The following is a 14,786-nucleotide window of genomic DNA, read 5'->3' as shown; positions in this document are numbered from 1 at the left end:
TTTGATTACATCAGGCAGGGGGGGCCCGAGAAATTTTATGGATGAAAAGGGGGGCTCGGCATAAAAAGTTTGCTCACCCCTGCTCTAGAATATATAAATGCAGGGAAATTGCAGGGTGCCAACGGGACTAGGGGGACCCAAACCCCTAACCAATACTACCACACAAAAAGTCCCAGCACACACTGTCTAACGAAGAATGGTACTATGGATTATGTCACTGAAAGATATTTAATGTGAACAAAAGATGAGTTGCAGAGCAACGCAGCTGTAACATAATGCAACAACAATGATAATGGGTAAATTCAATAGGGACAAGGGGGGGGGGGGGAAGAAACAGAAACAGTGACAAATAAATACACCAGGGGTAGGTTCACAAGGGGGGCAATGTAACGTTTCGGGGGGATACCCCTTTCTCAATCCCGTTCCCTCTGATCTGGAATGACCATGAGGTACTTCCCTTTATCCCTACTGCCCCAATGTCTAATGAAGAACTCAGAACAAAAGCCCCAATGTCTAATGAAGAACTCAGAACAAAAGTCAGTGTACTGCTATAAACTAGCAAGGTAAGTCCTGGCTACACCAATAGTAATGAGCAAAAAATGAATGAAGATCAGACCATCAGGTGACACGACCCTTTCTCTCTCTGAAATTACATACACACACCAATATAATAAATATTAATATAGCATGTGTAATCATAGTTTGGAAAGACTCCGGCGACTGCAGCGACGCCGCGCTTTGCAGCCAATGGTAGTTTCAACAATGAACACTACCATTGGCAGCCAGGGGTTGGTGACAAAAGCGTGCGCACGTCGTGTAGCGTGGTGTGTGCTCCAGCCCTTAGACTACTCATGGTCTCTCTACACACTTGATGACATCATTAACTCCTTTAGCTTTAGGTATCACTTCTAAGCAAATGGTACACAGATACAGTATATGTATCCAGTATATCTATCTATACAGTATATCTATTGAGGAGAAGAAGCGGCTCTGTGAGTAAAGACACTGACTGGCACTGAGTTTGAAGCAGGGGAACCTGGTTCAATTCCTAGTGTCTGCTCCTTGTGACTGTATGTATGTATGTATGTATGTATGTATGTAGCCATTAATGTACATAGCACTTCACAGCAGTAATTGTTAGTCATAAATAATAAGATATAAATAACACAAAGGGAAGAAGTGCTTCAGACTTAAAAGTAACATTTAGGAAGAGGAGTCCCTTCTCTGAAGAGATTACAATCTAATTGGTAGGTAGGAAGAACGTACAGAGACAGTAGGAGGGCGATCTGGTAAGTGTGTCTGCAGGGGGCCAAGGTTAATGTAAGAGGTGTTAATTATCAGCCATCGAGCAACTTGTGTGCTTCCTTAAGCAGATGTGTTTTAAGGTGGGTTTTAAAGGTGGATAGAGAGGGTGCTAGTCAGAAATTGAGGGGAAGGGCATTCCAGAGGTGTGTGGCAGTCAGTGAGAAGGGTTTAAGGCGGGATAGAGAGAAGACATCCTTGAGCAGAACGCAAGAGCCGGGATGGTGTACAGGCATACCCCGCATTAACGTACGCAATGGGACCGGAGCTTGTATGTAAAGTGAAAAAGTACTTAAAGTGAAGCACTACCTTTTTCCCACTTATCGATGCATGTACTTTACTGCAATCGTCATATACGTGCACAGCTTCGGTACAGGTAGGGAGCCGGTATTGCTGTTCAGGACGTGCTGACAGGCACATGCGCAAGCTGCCGTTTGCCTATTGGGCGACATGTCCTTACTCGCGAGTGTACTTAAAGTGAGTGTCCTTAAACCGGGGTATGCCTGTATAGCGAGAAATTAGGGCTGAGATGTAAGGAGGAGCAGAAGAGCGTAAAGCTTTAAAAGTGAGGAGAACCTTAGGCAAGTCACTTTACCTCTCTGTGCCTCAAGCACCAAAAACATAGATTGTAAGCTCTACAGGGCAGGGACTGTGCCTGCAAAATGTCTCTGTAACGAGCTACATAAAAACTAGCCACGCTATACAAGAACAATTATATTTTTAGTACTGTGAAGCGCTATGTACATTACTGGCTCTATATAAATAAAGACATACAGTACAATACCCCCAACGTTACACCTGCAATCCAGTCCGGTTTATATGCTTGCCTTTTGGCCATGTCCTCCGAATGGCTTCCCGCTGCATAAAGCTTAATATTTCTAAAACTGAGCAATTCATAATTCCTACGAAATCTGGCCTAATATAAAAAATGTACATCATAGTAAACTGCCACTATCCAACCTATCAAAGAACGTTGCCTAGGTGGAACATTTGATGCCTCCTCCATTTACATGGCTAAAACCCATCACTTCTTCCTCTGTTACATTGCCAAGACTAGCCCTTTTCTCTGTCACTCTACTGTTAAAATCTAATGCCTTCGCTTATCCTCTCCCATCTGAATTATTGTAACTTACTATGAACAGGTCTCCATGACTTGCAACTTTCTCCTTTGAAAATCAATCCAAAATTCTGCATCTAGAATCATTTCACTGTTTCCCAGAACCTAGCTTCCCATCAAGTCTTGGATCACCTATAAAGTTCTCCTTCTTACCTTCATGGCTCTCCAACAGTTTGCCCCTCCCTACAGATCGGCTTTAATTTCTTGCTATGCCCGTCCCTTCCACGTCTATTGGTCCCTTTCACTTTAAACATTTCTCCCTCAACTGTGGAACTCCCTCACACTCCGTATATACAGTACCAAGCACCTTCTCTCCCCACCTTTACATGAAATAGAAAATTAAGCGTTTCAATAGCCTGAACTCATGGCTGCTCCCCCACACCCACCAACTATTGTGGTCTGCACTGCCATCAACTGAACTTACTCCTCCTCTTGCTGCTGCTGGCCCTGTAAATCTACTAACATACTGTACCTCTGCAGTGCAGCGATTTCATTTCCCATTGTCGCACTTTGTTTGCTACACTTATTTCAGAATTCCCTGTAATTGTCTCTTCTGTAAAGCGCTGCATACAATGGAGGCGCTATCTATAAATGAAAATATGCATACATTGCTCTCCTCCCACCTATGAATGATTCCCTGCCAGGGAGAAAGGAAGTCAAGGGGAATCAATTGATTGACATACAACCAAAATGTTGAGCCACCATTCAAAAGAAGAACATTGTCCATCTATGCAGAAAACATCACCCAAGTATTTTACGATTACATTTGTTTAAAGAAGCAAATTACTTGATTCAATTGTCTGTTTTTTTTCTTCTCCTTAATACAGCCCAATACATCAAATACATCAAATACTGCAGGCAGAATGAATCATTTTCACTTTGCTTCAAGAACAAGACCTACTATGGTTCTTTCCCCTCACACAAAATGTCTCTGTAAAGCGCTGCGTACAATTAGCAACGCTATACAAGAACATGCTATTATTATTAGTGTAGGACCTGCATTTTTGGTTATACCTTGACGTTTGGTATGCAGGCTTAGGAAGCTTTGGCCAAAGGGTTTATCTAAATAACCAAGTAATTATTATTGAAGTATTTAAACTTTATACTTATTACCATATATGTTTTGTCAATTTGATGTAGCATTGGGCACCCTTCTTTTGTTGTATACATTTGCCACGCTCAGTAGCACTCTTTTTTGACATAAATATATATTCATGATGTGGTGGGTGTAGGAGTTTGGGCTAGGTGGGAATGTGTGTTAGTTTATAACATTTACATATCATACCAGAGAAACATCTCAATACTATACCTAGTGTGTGATTGATCATAGGAAGGCCTCATTCCTCCACGCATCCAGTATATATCAAGTTGTCTCACTCTCACTGAGGGGATTTTATTCACATTGTAAATATACCGTTCACTTATTTGTTCTTATTACATATATACTGTATTAATAAAATGTTATTATTTTATTATTTTAGTGGATTCTCTTAGGAGCTATCATTGGGTCTGTTGTCAAGACCTTGCATTTCATTAGAGTATGGCACTCTGGGTTAATTTAACCCTATCATGTATATGCATGCACAAGTGCAAACTAAGAGGGACTCTTTTTGTGACCCCCAGTGGGGATTCACATTGGTTTGTATATGTCTTATTCCCTTATACACCGTCATTTTTATACATATTTATCTTTGAATTAGGTAGAACAGCAGGCTATGTTTTTTTTCTAGCAAGAAAGTGGCAAGGGTAGAGATGAATCATCGTTGAACATGAAAAAAACTATACCGAACTAATATCACACAAGAATGATAAAAAGCTAATTTAATAGACCAAAATCTTCATGATGAAATTCTGTACAATTCCAAAGTACGGGGAAACCAGTTTCAGGCGAGGAGAATCCTGCTTGTGCAGCCAACACAACATAGACAAACAATTTATTCAAGGAACAGGTCTCCTCTAAGACAAGAGATACAAAGTAGAGCTCTACTCACAAGTTCATAATGCAATTTTCCATTTCATGTGACAGCCACAGGGGGAAGACAACATTTCAGGTCTCATATGGGCACATATCACCTGATGAAAGGTCCATATGGGACCGGAAACGTTATTCTTTACACTGTTCTTCGCTGCCACATTAAATGGAAATTTGCATTATGAACTTGTGAGTAGAGCTCTACTTTCTTTCTCTGTCTTAGTTGAGACCTATATTATGAAATTCTAGACGTGTTACTTTGTTTTCCAAAGGTCCTGACACTTGGTCAGGATTTTGGCTGGCGTTTCATTGCAAGCTCGCGTTTACTGAAGAATTCACTCTTCGTCAATAAATACTTTAACCCTCAGAAGAGACGTGTCAAGGGGATTGGCTTCTGGTCAATATATATCTCTTAGGGAGGTCACATTAAGGGCTTTCTGTAGTTCATCGACAGTGGTCGATCCCCAAGCATAAAAATATACAGTCTTTGTCTCCTCAGTCAGAAGAAATCCGTTATCGCTAAACCTTCCGGGTATGTTCCAGACATCCAACCACACAAAAGGCGCAATGCCAATGGTCCCCAAGTCGAAAACATACACCTCATTTTGTTGAGTGATTGACACCTGTAGGAAGAGAAACATGATTATTACCCAACATGATTAGTTAATCGCAGTTGTTCAGTCGGTGAAGTGTTTTTGTCTTTCACTTTTAGGTAAGTGTTCAGCATGAATTATCTTTCTTTGGTCTTCTTGATGGCCTCATATTGTAAATATGCTCTTAGCTACCTCATATACATGCACTTACTATAAGAATATAATTTTATTGTACATACAGTTTATGTAGTATGGCACCAAAATAAAAGTAGCAACTATGTCAACAATTCCATCATTGCTTTAATTAGCTAAATGTTCCCAACTTCAAATAGCAGGAAAAAGTTCAGCTCAGAACCCAATAAAGCAGACATTGTGTAAACAACTGGACTACAAAACACTTGGAAACGATCAGTAGGTCCTATTGTATAAATGGAATCCACAATAGAGAGCTATTCTGTAAACACTTTAATCTTGGCCACCCTAATGATGTCTGATAAAATTACTTATGGGTCAGCAGGTCTTCACCACTCTGAATTTACCAGAGGTCTACAGAGCACAGAAAGCTAAATTGCCTATAGTTCACGTTAAATACATTAAATCCTGTTTTTCCATTCTAAGGAGAAAATAATCAAAATATTATGTTCTATCAGCTTGCCAAACTCCACCATGTGAACAAGAATTAGGTCCTTACATTGATATGGGGTTTCACCAGCCCATGAGCCTCTTTCAGTGAGCTCAGAAAGTGCCAATTTCTGGGACCGTATTGATGTTCTTGGTGCACAAGATAGAAAACGATGACGCTGTTTTGCCGGGTGGTGTTCCGACACCGCCTCAGTAGATCAGGTATAGACTCCTTATAAATCGGGAATGAGCTCCTTGCTTTAAAAACTAAGTGCTCAGTAACTCTTTCACAAACTGGCACCAACGAATCCCAGTTGTAGGCTTTAACCTGCAAATGAAAAAGGTGCAAAGTGAGTCTTATCAATAAGTCTGTCGCCAACTATGGATAGTTGACATTAATGCTTCCTTCCAGAACATAAGCTCTGTATTCTGCACTCTACACACAACACAGCACCTCTACACACACACACCTCTATAAACAGCACCTCTACACACAAACTGCTGCTACACACACATGCTACACCCATAAACACTGCTGCTGACACTGACACACACACACACTGGAGCTCTATACACACACACACACACATACACAAAACACACACTACACACACCACTGCACCTCTACACACACAGCTGCTCTACACACACAAGCACACACACTGGAGCTCTAGACACACAACACAGCACCTCCTCTACACACACACACAGCAGCTCTACACACACACAGCAGCAGCTCTACACACACACAAATTGTTGCTACACATACAACAGCACACACACAATCAAAAATGCAGCCACTTACTAAACTTTGCACTCTCCCTGCCACCTCCATACACAACACAGCACAGCACAGCACCTCTACACATACACAACAATGCACCTCTATACACAACACAGCACCTCTACACACACAAAACTGCAACTCTACACACAACACAGCGCCTCTACACACACACACAAACTGCTGATACACACATGCTACACCCATAAACACTGCTGTTGACACTGACGCACACACACACTGGAGCTCTATACACACACACACACACACACACACACACACACACACACAGCACCTCTACACAGATATACAACACAACAGCACACACACTGCTACTGACGCACACACACACACTGCTACTGACACAGTCACACACAAACTGCAGCCATAAACAAACTGCAGACAGCCACTTACTTCTTTGCAGACTACTTCCCCCGCCACCCCCAATTCAACTGAATCTGCTCAGAAAATCTCAGTCAGCTCGGGGGAGGGGGAGGATTCAAACTGTGGGTGATACTTTTTGACCAATCCCCTGCCCTGTCTCAGAGCTGTTACTTCATTTGGACCAATCCCCTGCCCTGTCTCAGCTGTTCTGAAAGCCGATTGGCTGGAAATAAACAGATTGAAAGCTGCACTTTGCAAGCTGCTAAAATTCCGGTCATTACTGATTGGATAATGCCCCGAATTTTAACCAAACAGAGAGCAGGGTTTTCAATAATGCCCTGAATTTTACTGCTTTAGCCTATAATTCAAGTTAACGCAAGGCCCTGCTAACATAACATGGCGTGAAGCCTATGCTAATGATATACAACAGATGTTTTTGCATACAATTAACCTCAGGGAAAATAACGGATGTTATGATTTTAATAATGGCCCCTAATTAGCACATCGTTTACAAATTTCTATGTATCTGGGCCTAAGGCCCGGGCCATAGAAGCGTGAGGCGATCCGAGCCGCGCTGACGCTGAGGCTCGCCTGCTGAAATCTGGGCGATTTCATGCCCATACAGGCGAGCCAGCGGGCGCGATCGGAGCCGGGGGGAGGTGGTTGGAGGCGGGGCAGTGACGTCGCTGGGCCAATCGCCCACGACGCACTGACGTTGACGTCACGGCGCCGTGACGTTGATGCTGCTGTGCTGTGATTGGAGGTTTTCAGCCGACAGCGCGCTGAAAAACAGCTTGGCGCTCAGCTGAAACCTCCAACTTGTCAGCACTATAGAGAGAAACCTCGCTCTAACCCCTAGTTGGTGAAGGCGTGCTGCCTAGGGATATACTGAATGGACAAAAAATGTGTACCAAGGAAGGTACACCAAAGAATCCCCTAACAGGCGCACCGCAGACCTAAATGTATAGACGTCAGGGGTGGATGTAGTAAGTCAAAAAAACTTTTTTAATTATATATGTAAGCGTGTAGTTAAAACAGTATATAGTGCAATACCATATACTAAAATAAAAGATAGACTCCTATAGGTCTATTCAAACTCCGTCAAGCGACTCGCTGAGCTCCAGGGCAATTATCTATGTAGTACCGTATACAAGGTAGGTATATTCAGATAGTGAAATTAGTATACATAATCTGATGACTTCTGATGGTTCCCCTTAGTCTCTACTTGATTTGTATAATGGATGGTGGGGTGTGTGATCTATATTAGTTCGTTAGATCTTCATGTCCCTGTACAGAGGGTACATATATCTTAGAATGTGTAATTAGGGACAGGGTGTCACGTATTCAATATGCTGAGAGAGGGGGGGGGGCTGATACTCCAAAAGTCTGTGTTTCATTCGTTCTCATACAGCCTGTAAATATTAAAGCTGCTTATTGACCTTGGATGTATATTGAACCTGTCACGTTGTTTTCCTAGGATAAAATAGGGGTAAGTGCTCCTATTATAACCTAACAGAGGGGGCCATGCTCTGTCAGCAGTTCTGTTGCCAGCGTTAGCTCTACATGCACTCATAGTATGTCAAAATAGCACAGTCATGCAGTCTATAGACTGACCGTCTATACATTTAGGTCTGCGGTGCGCCTGTTAGGGGATTCTTTGCTGTACCTTCCTTGGTACACATTTTTTGTCCAACTCGTCAGCACGCCTGCGGACGCCCGCGTGAGCCCCCTCTCAAGGCATCCTCATTGAGGATGCAGGGGCTCAGCGCGGAGCATCCGCACGGCTCAGCGCGGCCTGTCCGTCTATGGACTCGGCCTTAGAGAGCATTTTATATCAACTTTTGTGACTATTTTGAGGAAATGGTTGGCGTATATTGGTGAATTTTGGAAATTTGGCAAACTTCTCCATTTATTTAAACAAATATTTGCGAAGTGGCAGATCTCAGCCCAATCAACAAATGCCGCTCACCAACATTTTGTGAATTTCTTTACAAATTTGCCAGAATTCCATAGCGAACTTGGGCAGTTTCACGCAACTCTAGTCCTACTGTACATGTAACTGCTCACATGGGTTTTGTGGAAGTGAAGAAGGGGACGTAACTGTTGTTACAACGACGTAAATCAATGCAAGTTCCTAAAAGCCATTAGAGGAAATTCATGAAGAATAGATTGGTTGAGATGCATTTTAAAGGACAATAGATTACATCATACATTAAGGTTTGTTTGTACATATATATATATATATACACAGTGGTCGACAAATCACCCAAAAATCTACTCACCGGACAAAAAAAATCTACTCGCCACCTAGTACCACACGGGTGCTGCTTGGGCCAATAGGAGCTCGCCACGATGTTAAATCCACTCGCCCGGGGCGTGCAAATGTATAGGTTTGTCGAACACTGTGTATGAGTACCAATATGGAACAGCTAACAATGAACCCACTGAACCCAGTAGTATCAAAATAACTCAACATTGTAGCCTGGCTGTGCCGAGTTCTGAGCTTATATCTTGTATTACTTTTCTTCAATGATAATCCATTTGTGTTGGTTTAATTTCCCTTTTGTCCTTCGGTAGAAGATGTTTTTAAAACACAGTATTAGTTGCATTCATTTTAGTATTAAATACACAACAAGGGACAATGTGACGGAGCAGCAACAATACGGTTTTAATAAAAATCTTACTGCGAGCTTGAAAACCCGATCATCCAACAAATCTGACACGCCATAAATGTACAAAGTATCGTTGTCTTCAAATCCGATTGTTGCCACAGGGGCAAAGAAATTCTTTGCATAGTAATGAAGCATTTTCCACTTCCCTCCATACTCTGAAGAAAAATAAATACAAAAGAGAACTTTACAAAGCGGACATGAAGAACATTAAGCAGTGGGAGAGAAACCGCAGAATTTGGACTTGTGGCTGCAGCTCATCTGCCTTTATTTTGACCGATAACATTTAGCTACATAAGGGGATTATGTACGTGTTAATATTATTGTTATCTTTTATCTATATGCAGCCAACATATTCCGCAGCATAGTACAATGTGACAGTAAGGACAAGAACAGGACATAACCTACATTCAACTTAAAACATTTTTTTTTAAACCCCATAGATAATGAGGTCCCTGCTCTGAGAAGCTTACAATCTAAAAGGAATCAAAGTGAAGACGCCAGAGAGCATAGAATTATTCATAAGCTTGTCAGGAGGGTGCTGCGTAGGCCTCTATAAAGAGGTGGATTTGGAGGGACCTTTGAAAGTGTGACTGGTGGGGGAGAGTTTGATGGTGCCAGGTATGGAGTTCCACAGTTGAGGTGCAACCTTGGAGACGGGAATGAGAGAAATGAATGAGGGGAAAGGAGAAACTTATGTCATGAGCCAAGCAGAGTGCTTGTGGAAAGAGTACTTGGGGTTTGTAGAGGGGGGCTGTGTTATGAAGAACTTTCTAGGTGAGAACCAGGACCATGAACTTGCTTTTGCTGGATACGGATAGCCAGTGCATGGATTTACACAGTAAAGCAGCAGAGGTAGAACGGTTGGGGAGGTAGATGAGCCTGGCAACAACATTTAGGCCCATATGCAATAAAGGGCGCATAACTTTAGCAGATCCTCTCATTGAAATTAATGAGAGTTAAGTCGTGCTAAACTTTAGCACATTTTAGTGCATATGGGACTTAAAAAAGATGGGAGGAAGCAGTCGGAAGTGGGGGAACAGTAGCTAAGTAGTAGTTTTAAGGCTATCATATCAATGACCTCAGTTCAGACCACTGTTTCTTTTCCAAAACGTATTTATTTTTATTGGTTCTGGTATTTATAACTCTGCATTTCCTATTGGTTAAGGAGCATGATCACAATTCTTTATGCAGTTTAATGTACATAATGCAACTTTTCACTGCCTTCTGTTTTCCTTATGCAATGTGCTTCTGTGATCTTGTTTCATGGCTTCATAAACTACAATCTCACATATATATATATATCCCCTATGTGAATACCCTTCCAGTTTTACAAACTCAATAATCCTGCTGATGAAATAATATCTGTAAAACATATTTGTTCAACTATTGGCTTGTACATTGTTTTACATCCTCCCAGCAACTCACTCAGTTACTTACTTTTTCTAAGTAGTGTAAGTGAAGCACTGAAATTCTGCATCACATACAGCTTAACCCCGTTATAGCGCGATCCATTAGAACGCGAATCCGCTTATAACGCGGTCTGAGCATGGCTCCCGAATTTTACACCTCCATTTTGCCGCGCAAGAACCTTACCGGCATCTCTCTCCTCACTTGACAGAGGATAAATATATTTATAGGGTATGTTTTGTCACACCCAGCCTATGGTGTAGAGGTAAGGCATTGGTATAAGTACCAGTGGAAGGTCCTGAGCTCAATCCCTGCATGTGTCTAATACAAAATGTACTTATGTTCAATTTGTGTGTGTCCGTTAGTCAATAAAGCATTTAATTGAATGTTAAAAAAAAAAAAAAGACTGCACAAGACAGGTGGAGAGAGAGGAGAGCACGTGGACGGCTGCAGAGAGGAAAGCTTCTATGAAGTGAGGAGAGAGATGCCGGCGCGGCAAAATGGAGGTTAAAAAAAATATGTCTGCCGGTGAAATTTTAACACGATCCCAGATATAACGCGGTCTAGGGGCTGTGGACCCCAAGGACCACGTTATAACGGAGTTGACCTGTACCAATAGTCTGTGGTGTTCTCCAAAGCAGTCATTCATATGGTGGAAGTGGGGCATAAAAAGAGAGAGTGGCTATGTCATCTCAAAGCAAGACAATGTGTCTGAACAGCATGCTTACAGTATATGCAGGGATAGAAAAAAATAACCTGTCTCCTCACCACGACGATTGGAAAATTGGGGTTGTTGACGTCTGGAGCCGAAAGACCAAAGCTGTTGAAGAGTCTCTGGCAAGCAGAGTGGTGATTAACAGCTCTCCTTCCTAAAAGTCACGCCCATAATGTCTTGCATTGCATATCGGTATGCATGTCATTGTGGGGCGCAGCTTTGGGAAGCAGAACAGAAATTGATAGCCCTGCTTCTGAAAAGGTTCTTTAGCAGCCGTGGTGGTAGGAGGGTCTCAGTGGTGGCAGGAGGGTCCCAGTGGTGGTAGCGGGGCCCCAGTGGTGGCAGGGGGCCCCCAGTGGTGGTAGGGGGGTCCCAGTGGTGGCAGGGGGGCCCCAGTGGTGGCAGGGAAGCCCCAGTGGTGGCAGGGGGGTCCCAGTGGTGGCAGGGGGGTCCCAGTGGTGGTAGGGGGGTCCCAGTGGTGGCAGGGGGGTCCCAGTGGTGGCAGGGGGGTCCCAGTGGTGGCAGGGGGGTCCCAGTGGTGGCAGGGGGGTCCCAGTGGTGGCAGGGGGGTCCCAGTGGTGGTAGGGGGGTCCCAGTGGTGGTAGGGGGGTCCCAGTGGTGGTAGGGGGGTCCCAGTGGTGGTAGGGGGGTCCCAGTGGTGGTAGCGGGGCCCCAGTGGTGGCAGGGGGTCCCAGTGGTGGTAGCGGGGCCCCAGTGGTGGTAGCGGGGCCCCAGTGGTGGCAGGGGGTCCCAGTGGTGGTAGCGGGGCCCCAGTGGTGGTAGCGGGGCCCCAGTGGTGGTAGCGGGGCCCCAGTGGTGGCAGGGGGTCCCAGTGGTGGTAGCGGGGCCCCAGTGGTGGTAGCGGGGCCCCAGTGGTGGTAGCGGGCCCCAGTGGTAGACTGGTATAGCAAGTAACATTTTTCAAATCCTGATTATGTGGACAGGGTGTTACTGCCTCAAGTGCATGGCCTGAGCACCAGAGGATAGTGTGTAATGTTTAATAGCAGTTTTAGTCTTAGAAAGCTATTAACTGGCAGAACAATCATCATAAAAAGATAACAGGCCTAACAGTCTTATTTTGAAGCAAGCTCAGGGGAAATGGGAAATGGGCAGATGAGGTTGGCCTAATGAGTCTCACCGGCTGTCAATTTCTCTTTTTAAATTATATACAGATGAATTGACAAATTGGTTGCAATTTACCCAATGATGACCAGGAGGGAGCCTGCCAGATATCATTTAGCTGCCAGTAGAGGGCACCCATGGTGTTTCCTTTGCCATCCACTATTTCATTCTGACTGCGTCGGTAGAACTCGGTTTGCACTTTTACACACTGTGCCTGCATCACCTTAAGCAAGGGAAATGTTGGGGAATAAAGGTTATTTTACATTTTCAGAGCTCATTCACTTAATTTGCAAGCTTATCGCTGAAGCAGAGCAAAGAACACTAACTTTTACTACACACCCTTTACACATTCCTCTTGTCAATGAAACATTCCCAATCAAAAATTATTTAAAGAGTCAATCCTTCTTGGGATGAGAGTACAATAATGGCAGCGACGTGTAAAGGGTTAAATCTGGGTGATTTATGACTTTTTGTGCCAAACTCTGAAATATATAACTATTTTAAAAGTATTTTATTTATTAAGTGACTTTGTAAATATGGCAACTGAGAGTTTGATTTTCTCTGGTTACTCCCCTTTGTATAAATCACTCAGCATGTGCAAATTCTTGTTGAATACAAAGATTCCCCTTATTTTTATTGGCCTGACAAGGGCCCGGGCTAAAGAAAACTCTTGATTGACAAACATCCCGCTATTCCCTTTCCGAGGTCCCCAAGAAATGCAATGTGTCATTTCAAACAAAATGCAGCCACATTGTTGCTTTTTGCATTTAGATTGATTTAAGAAAGTCAATTAGATTTTGAAATTCTTCAGAAAAAGTTGGGGATGTTTTAAGGGGCCGGCTACTGGTTATTGCACCTTTACAAAAATACTTTTGTCTGTTTAAACCTATTAAACATATGATTCGTATTATGTCAATTTAGTTTAAAGTGAGGCTGCACCTTTAAAGTTATTTACAAAGCTGTAGCAGGTGTACTCCTCAATACAAACTATAGTCTTTTCCTCGCTCGTATTATACAATCAGTGGTTGCGGGACATAGAGGAAACAAACAAAATAGACCGGAGGGCGCTGACCTCTAAACACAACCAATGCAACAGCCCCACCCAGTGGTGACTCTTCAATCAAGTGAACTTAAAGTGATTTGTTACCGGCGCTAACCACACCCAATCTGTGATAAAATAGTGCACAAAATTAAAATTCAAAATAAAATGTGTCAAGGTGATCACTGATCAAATTCTCAACCTTCCAGGAATGTGTACAGATTCCTTTCAATAGTAGCTTGTCCGGGATGGGAAGGGAGCGAAGATAGCAGGGATACACCATGAAAAATAAAAAATAAATGCATACAATAGTGTAATAAGTTCTTTTCAAGGATACACCATGAAAAAGGCTAGGTCCCCAGTGCCTGCTGTAGCGTGCGCTCCAGGGACAAGAACCGCCCCTCAATGGGGCCAGGCCCACTAGCTCCCTTGGCCGCCGCGATGCATGACCAGTTTTTCCTAAAGACAGTCAAATTGTCTTCAGTATTGGCGACGAGAGCGTTGGCCACGCCCCCCGGCGGTTCAACCAAGGAGAGTGAACCTGCTGGGTGATGTCACGGCCGCGCCCCCCCCATCGCCCCCCCTGCCGTAAGTCTTTCCCCCTGCTGCTCACCGCAGACCAAGGATCACAGCTGCACGCGCCGCCAGCCTGGCAGGTACGCATGCAGCACAGACACGGGGGCCGTAGCCCAACGCTTACATTACTCAGTAATCCATTTCAGTGGCAACAGTCTAGCATCTCCTCACATCAGTTGACACCACTTGGAGACAAAAGAAAACCAGTGTCAATAGCCAAAAAACAGAAATACAAGTGTGCAGACGTCTGAGTTCTGTCCAGACGCAGAGAGACGAGTGGGGGGCTTCTCGAGTGCCGCGGCGGTGTGTTCCTATGCAAAGATCTCCCCCCAGAGAGAGAACAGTGGGCATCTACTGATCCCGTAGCCGTTGCGGTGTTGTGGTTGTGTGGCGCCGGGTAACACATGTCATGGTACATGAAATGCCTATTATCTTTTGATCTGATGTACGCAGATATCTCACCATTTTAATATATATATATA

General features: G+C 43.6%; 1 protein-coding gene across 1 annotated transcript in view; it reads right to left on the bottom strand.

The window, feature by feature from the left end:
* Positions 1-4,223: 4,223 nt before the first annotated feature.
* MANBA (mannosidase beta) overlaps positions 4,224-14,786 on the bottom strand; it is a 74,472-nt gene continuing 63,909 nt past the window's right edge. The window contains exons 14-17 of the mRNA XM_075609043.1: positions 12,768-12,912; positions 9,458-9,600; positions 5,676-5,933; positions 4,224-5,014 (exon numbers count right to left, since the gene is read on the bottom strand). Coding sequence (XP_075465158.1) covers positions 4,790-5,014; positions 5,676-5,933; positions 9,458-9,600; positions 12,768-12,912 — 771 coding nt within the window. The 3' untranslated portion in view covers positions 4,224-4,789. The remainder of the gene's footprint in view (positions 5,015-5,675; positions 5,934-9,457; positions 9,601-12,767; positions 12,913-14,786) is intronic.

This window comes from Ascaphus truei, chromosome 1 (assembly GCF_040206685.1).
Source record: "Ascaphus truei isolate aAscTru1 chromosome 1, aAscTru1.hap1, whole genome shotgun sequence".
NCBI lineage: Eukaryota > Metazoa > Chordata > Amphibia > Anura > Ascaphidae > Ascaphus > Ascaphus truei.
Note: the sequence above shows the minus strand (reverse complement) of the source record. Positions and strands in the feature narration are given on the sequence as shown.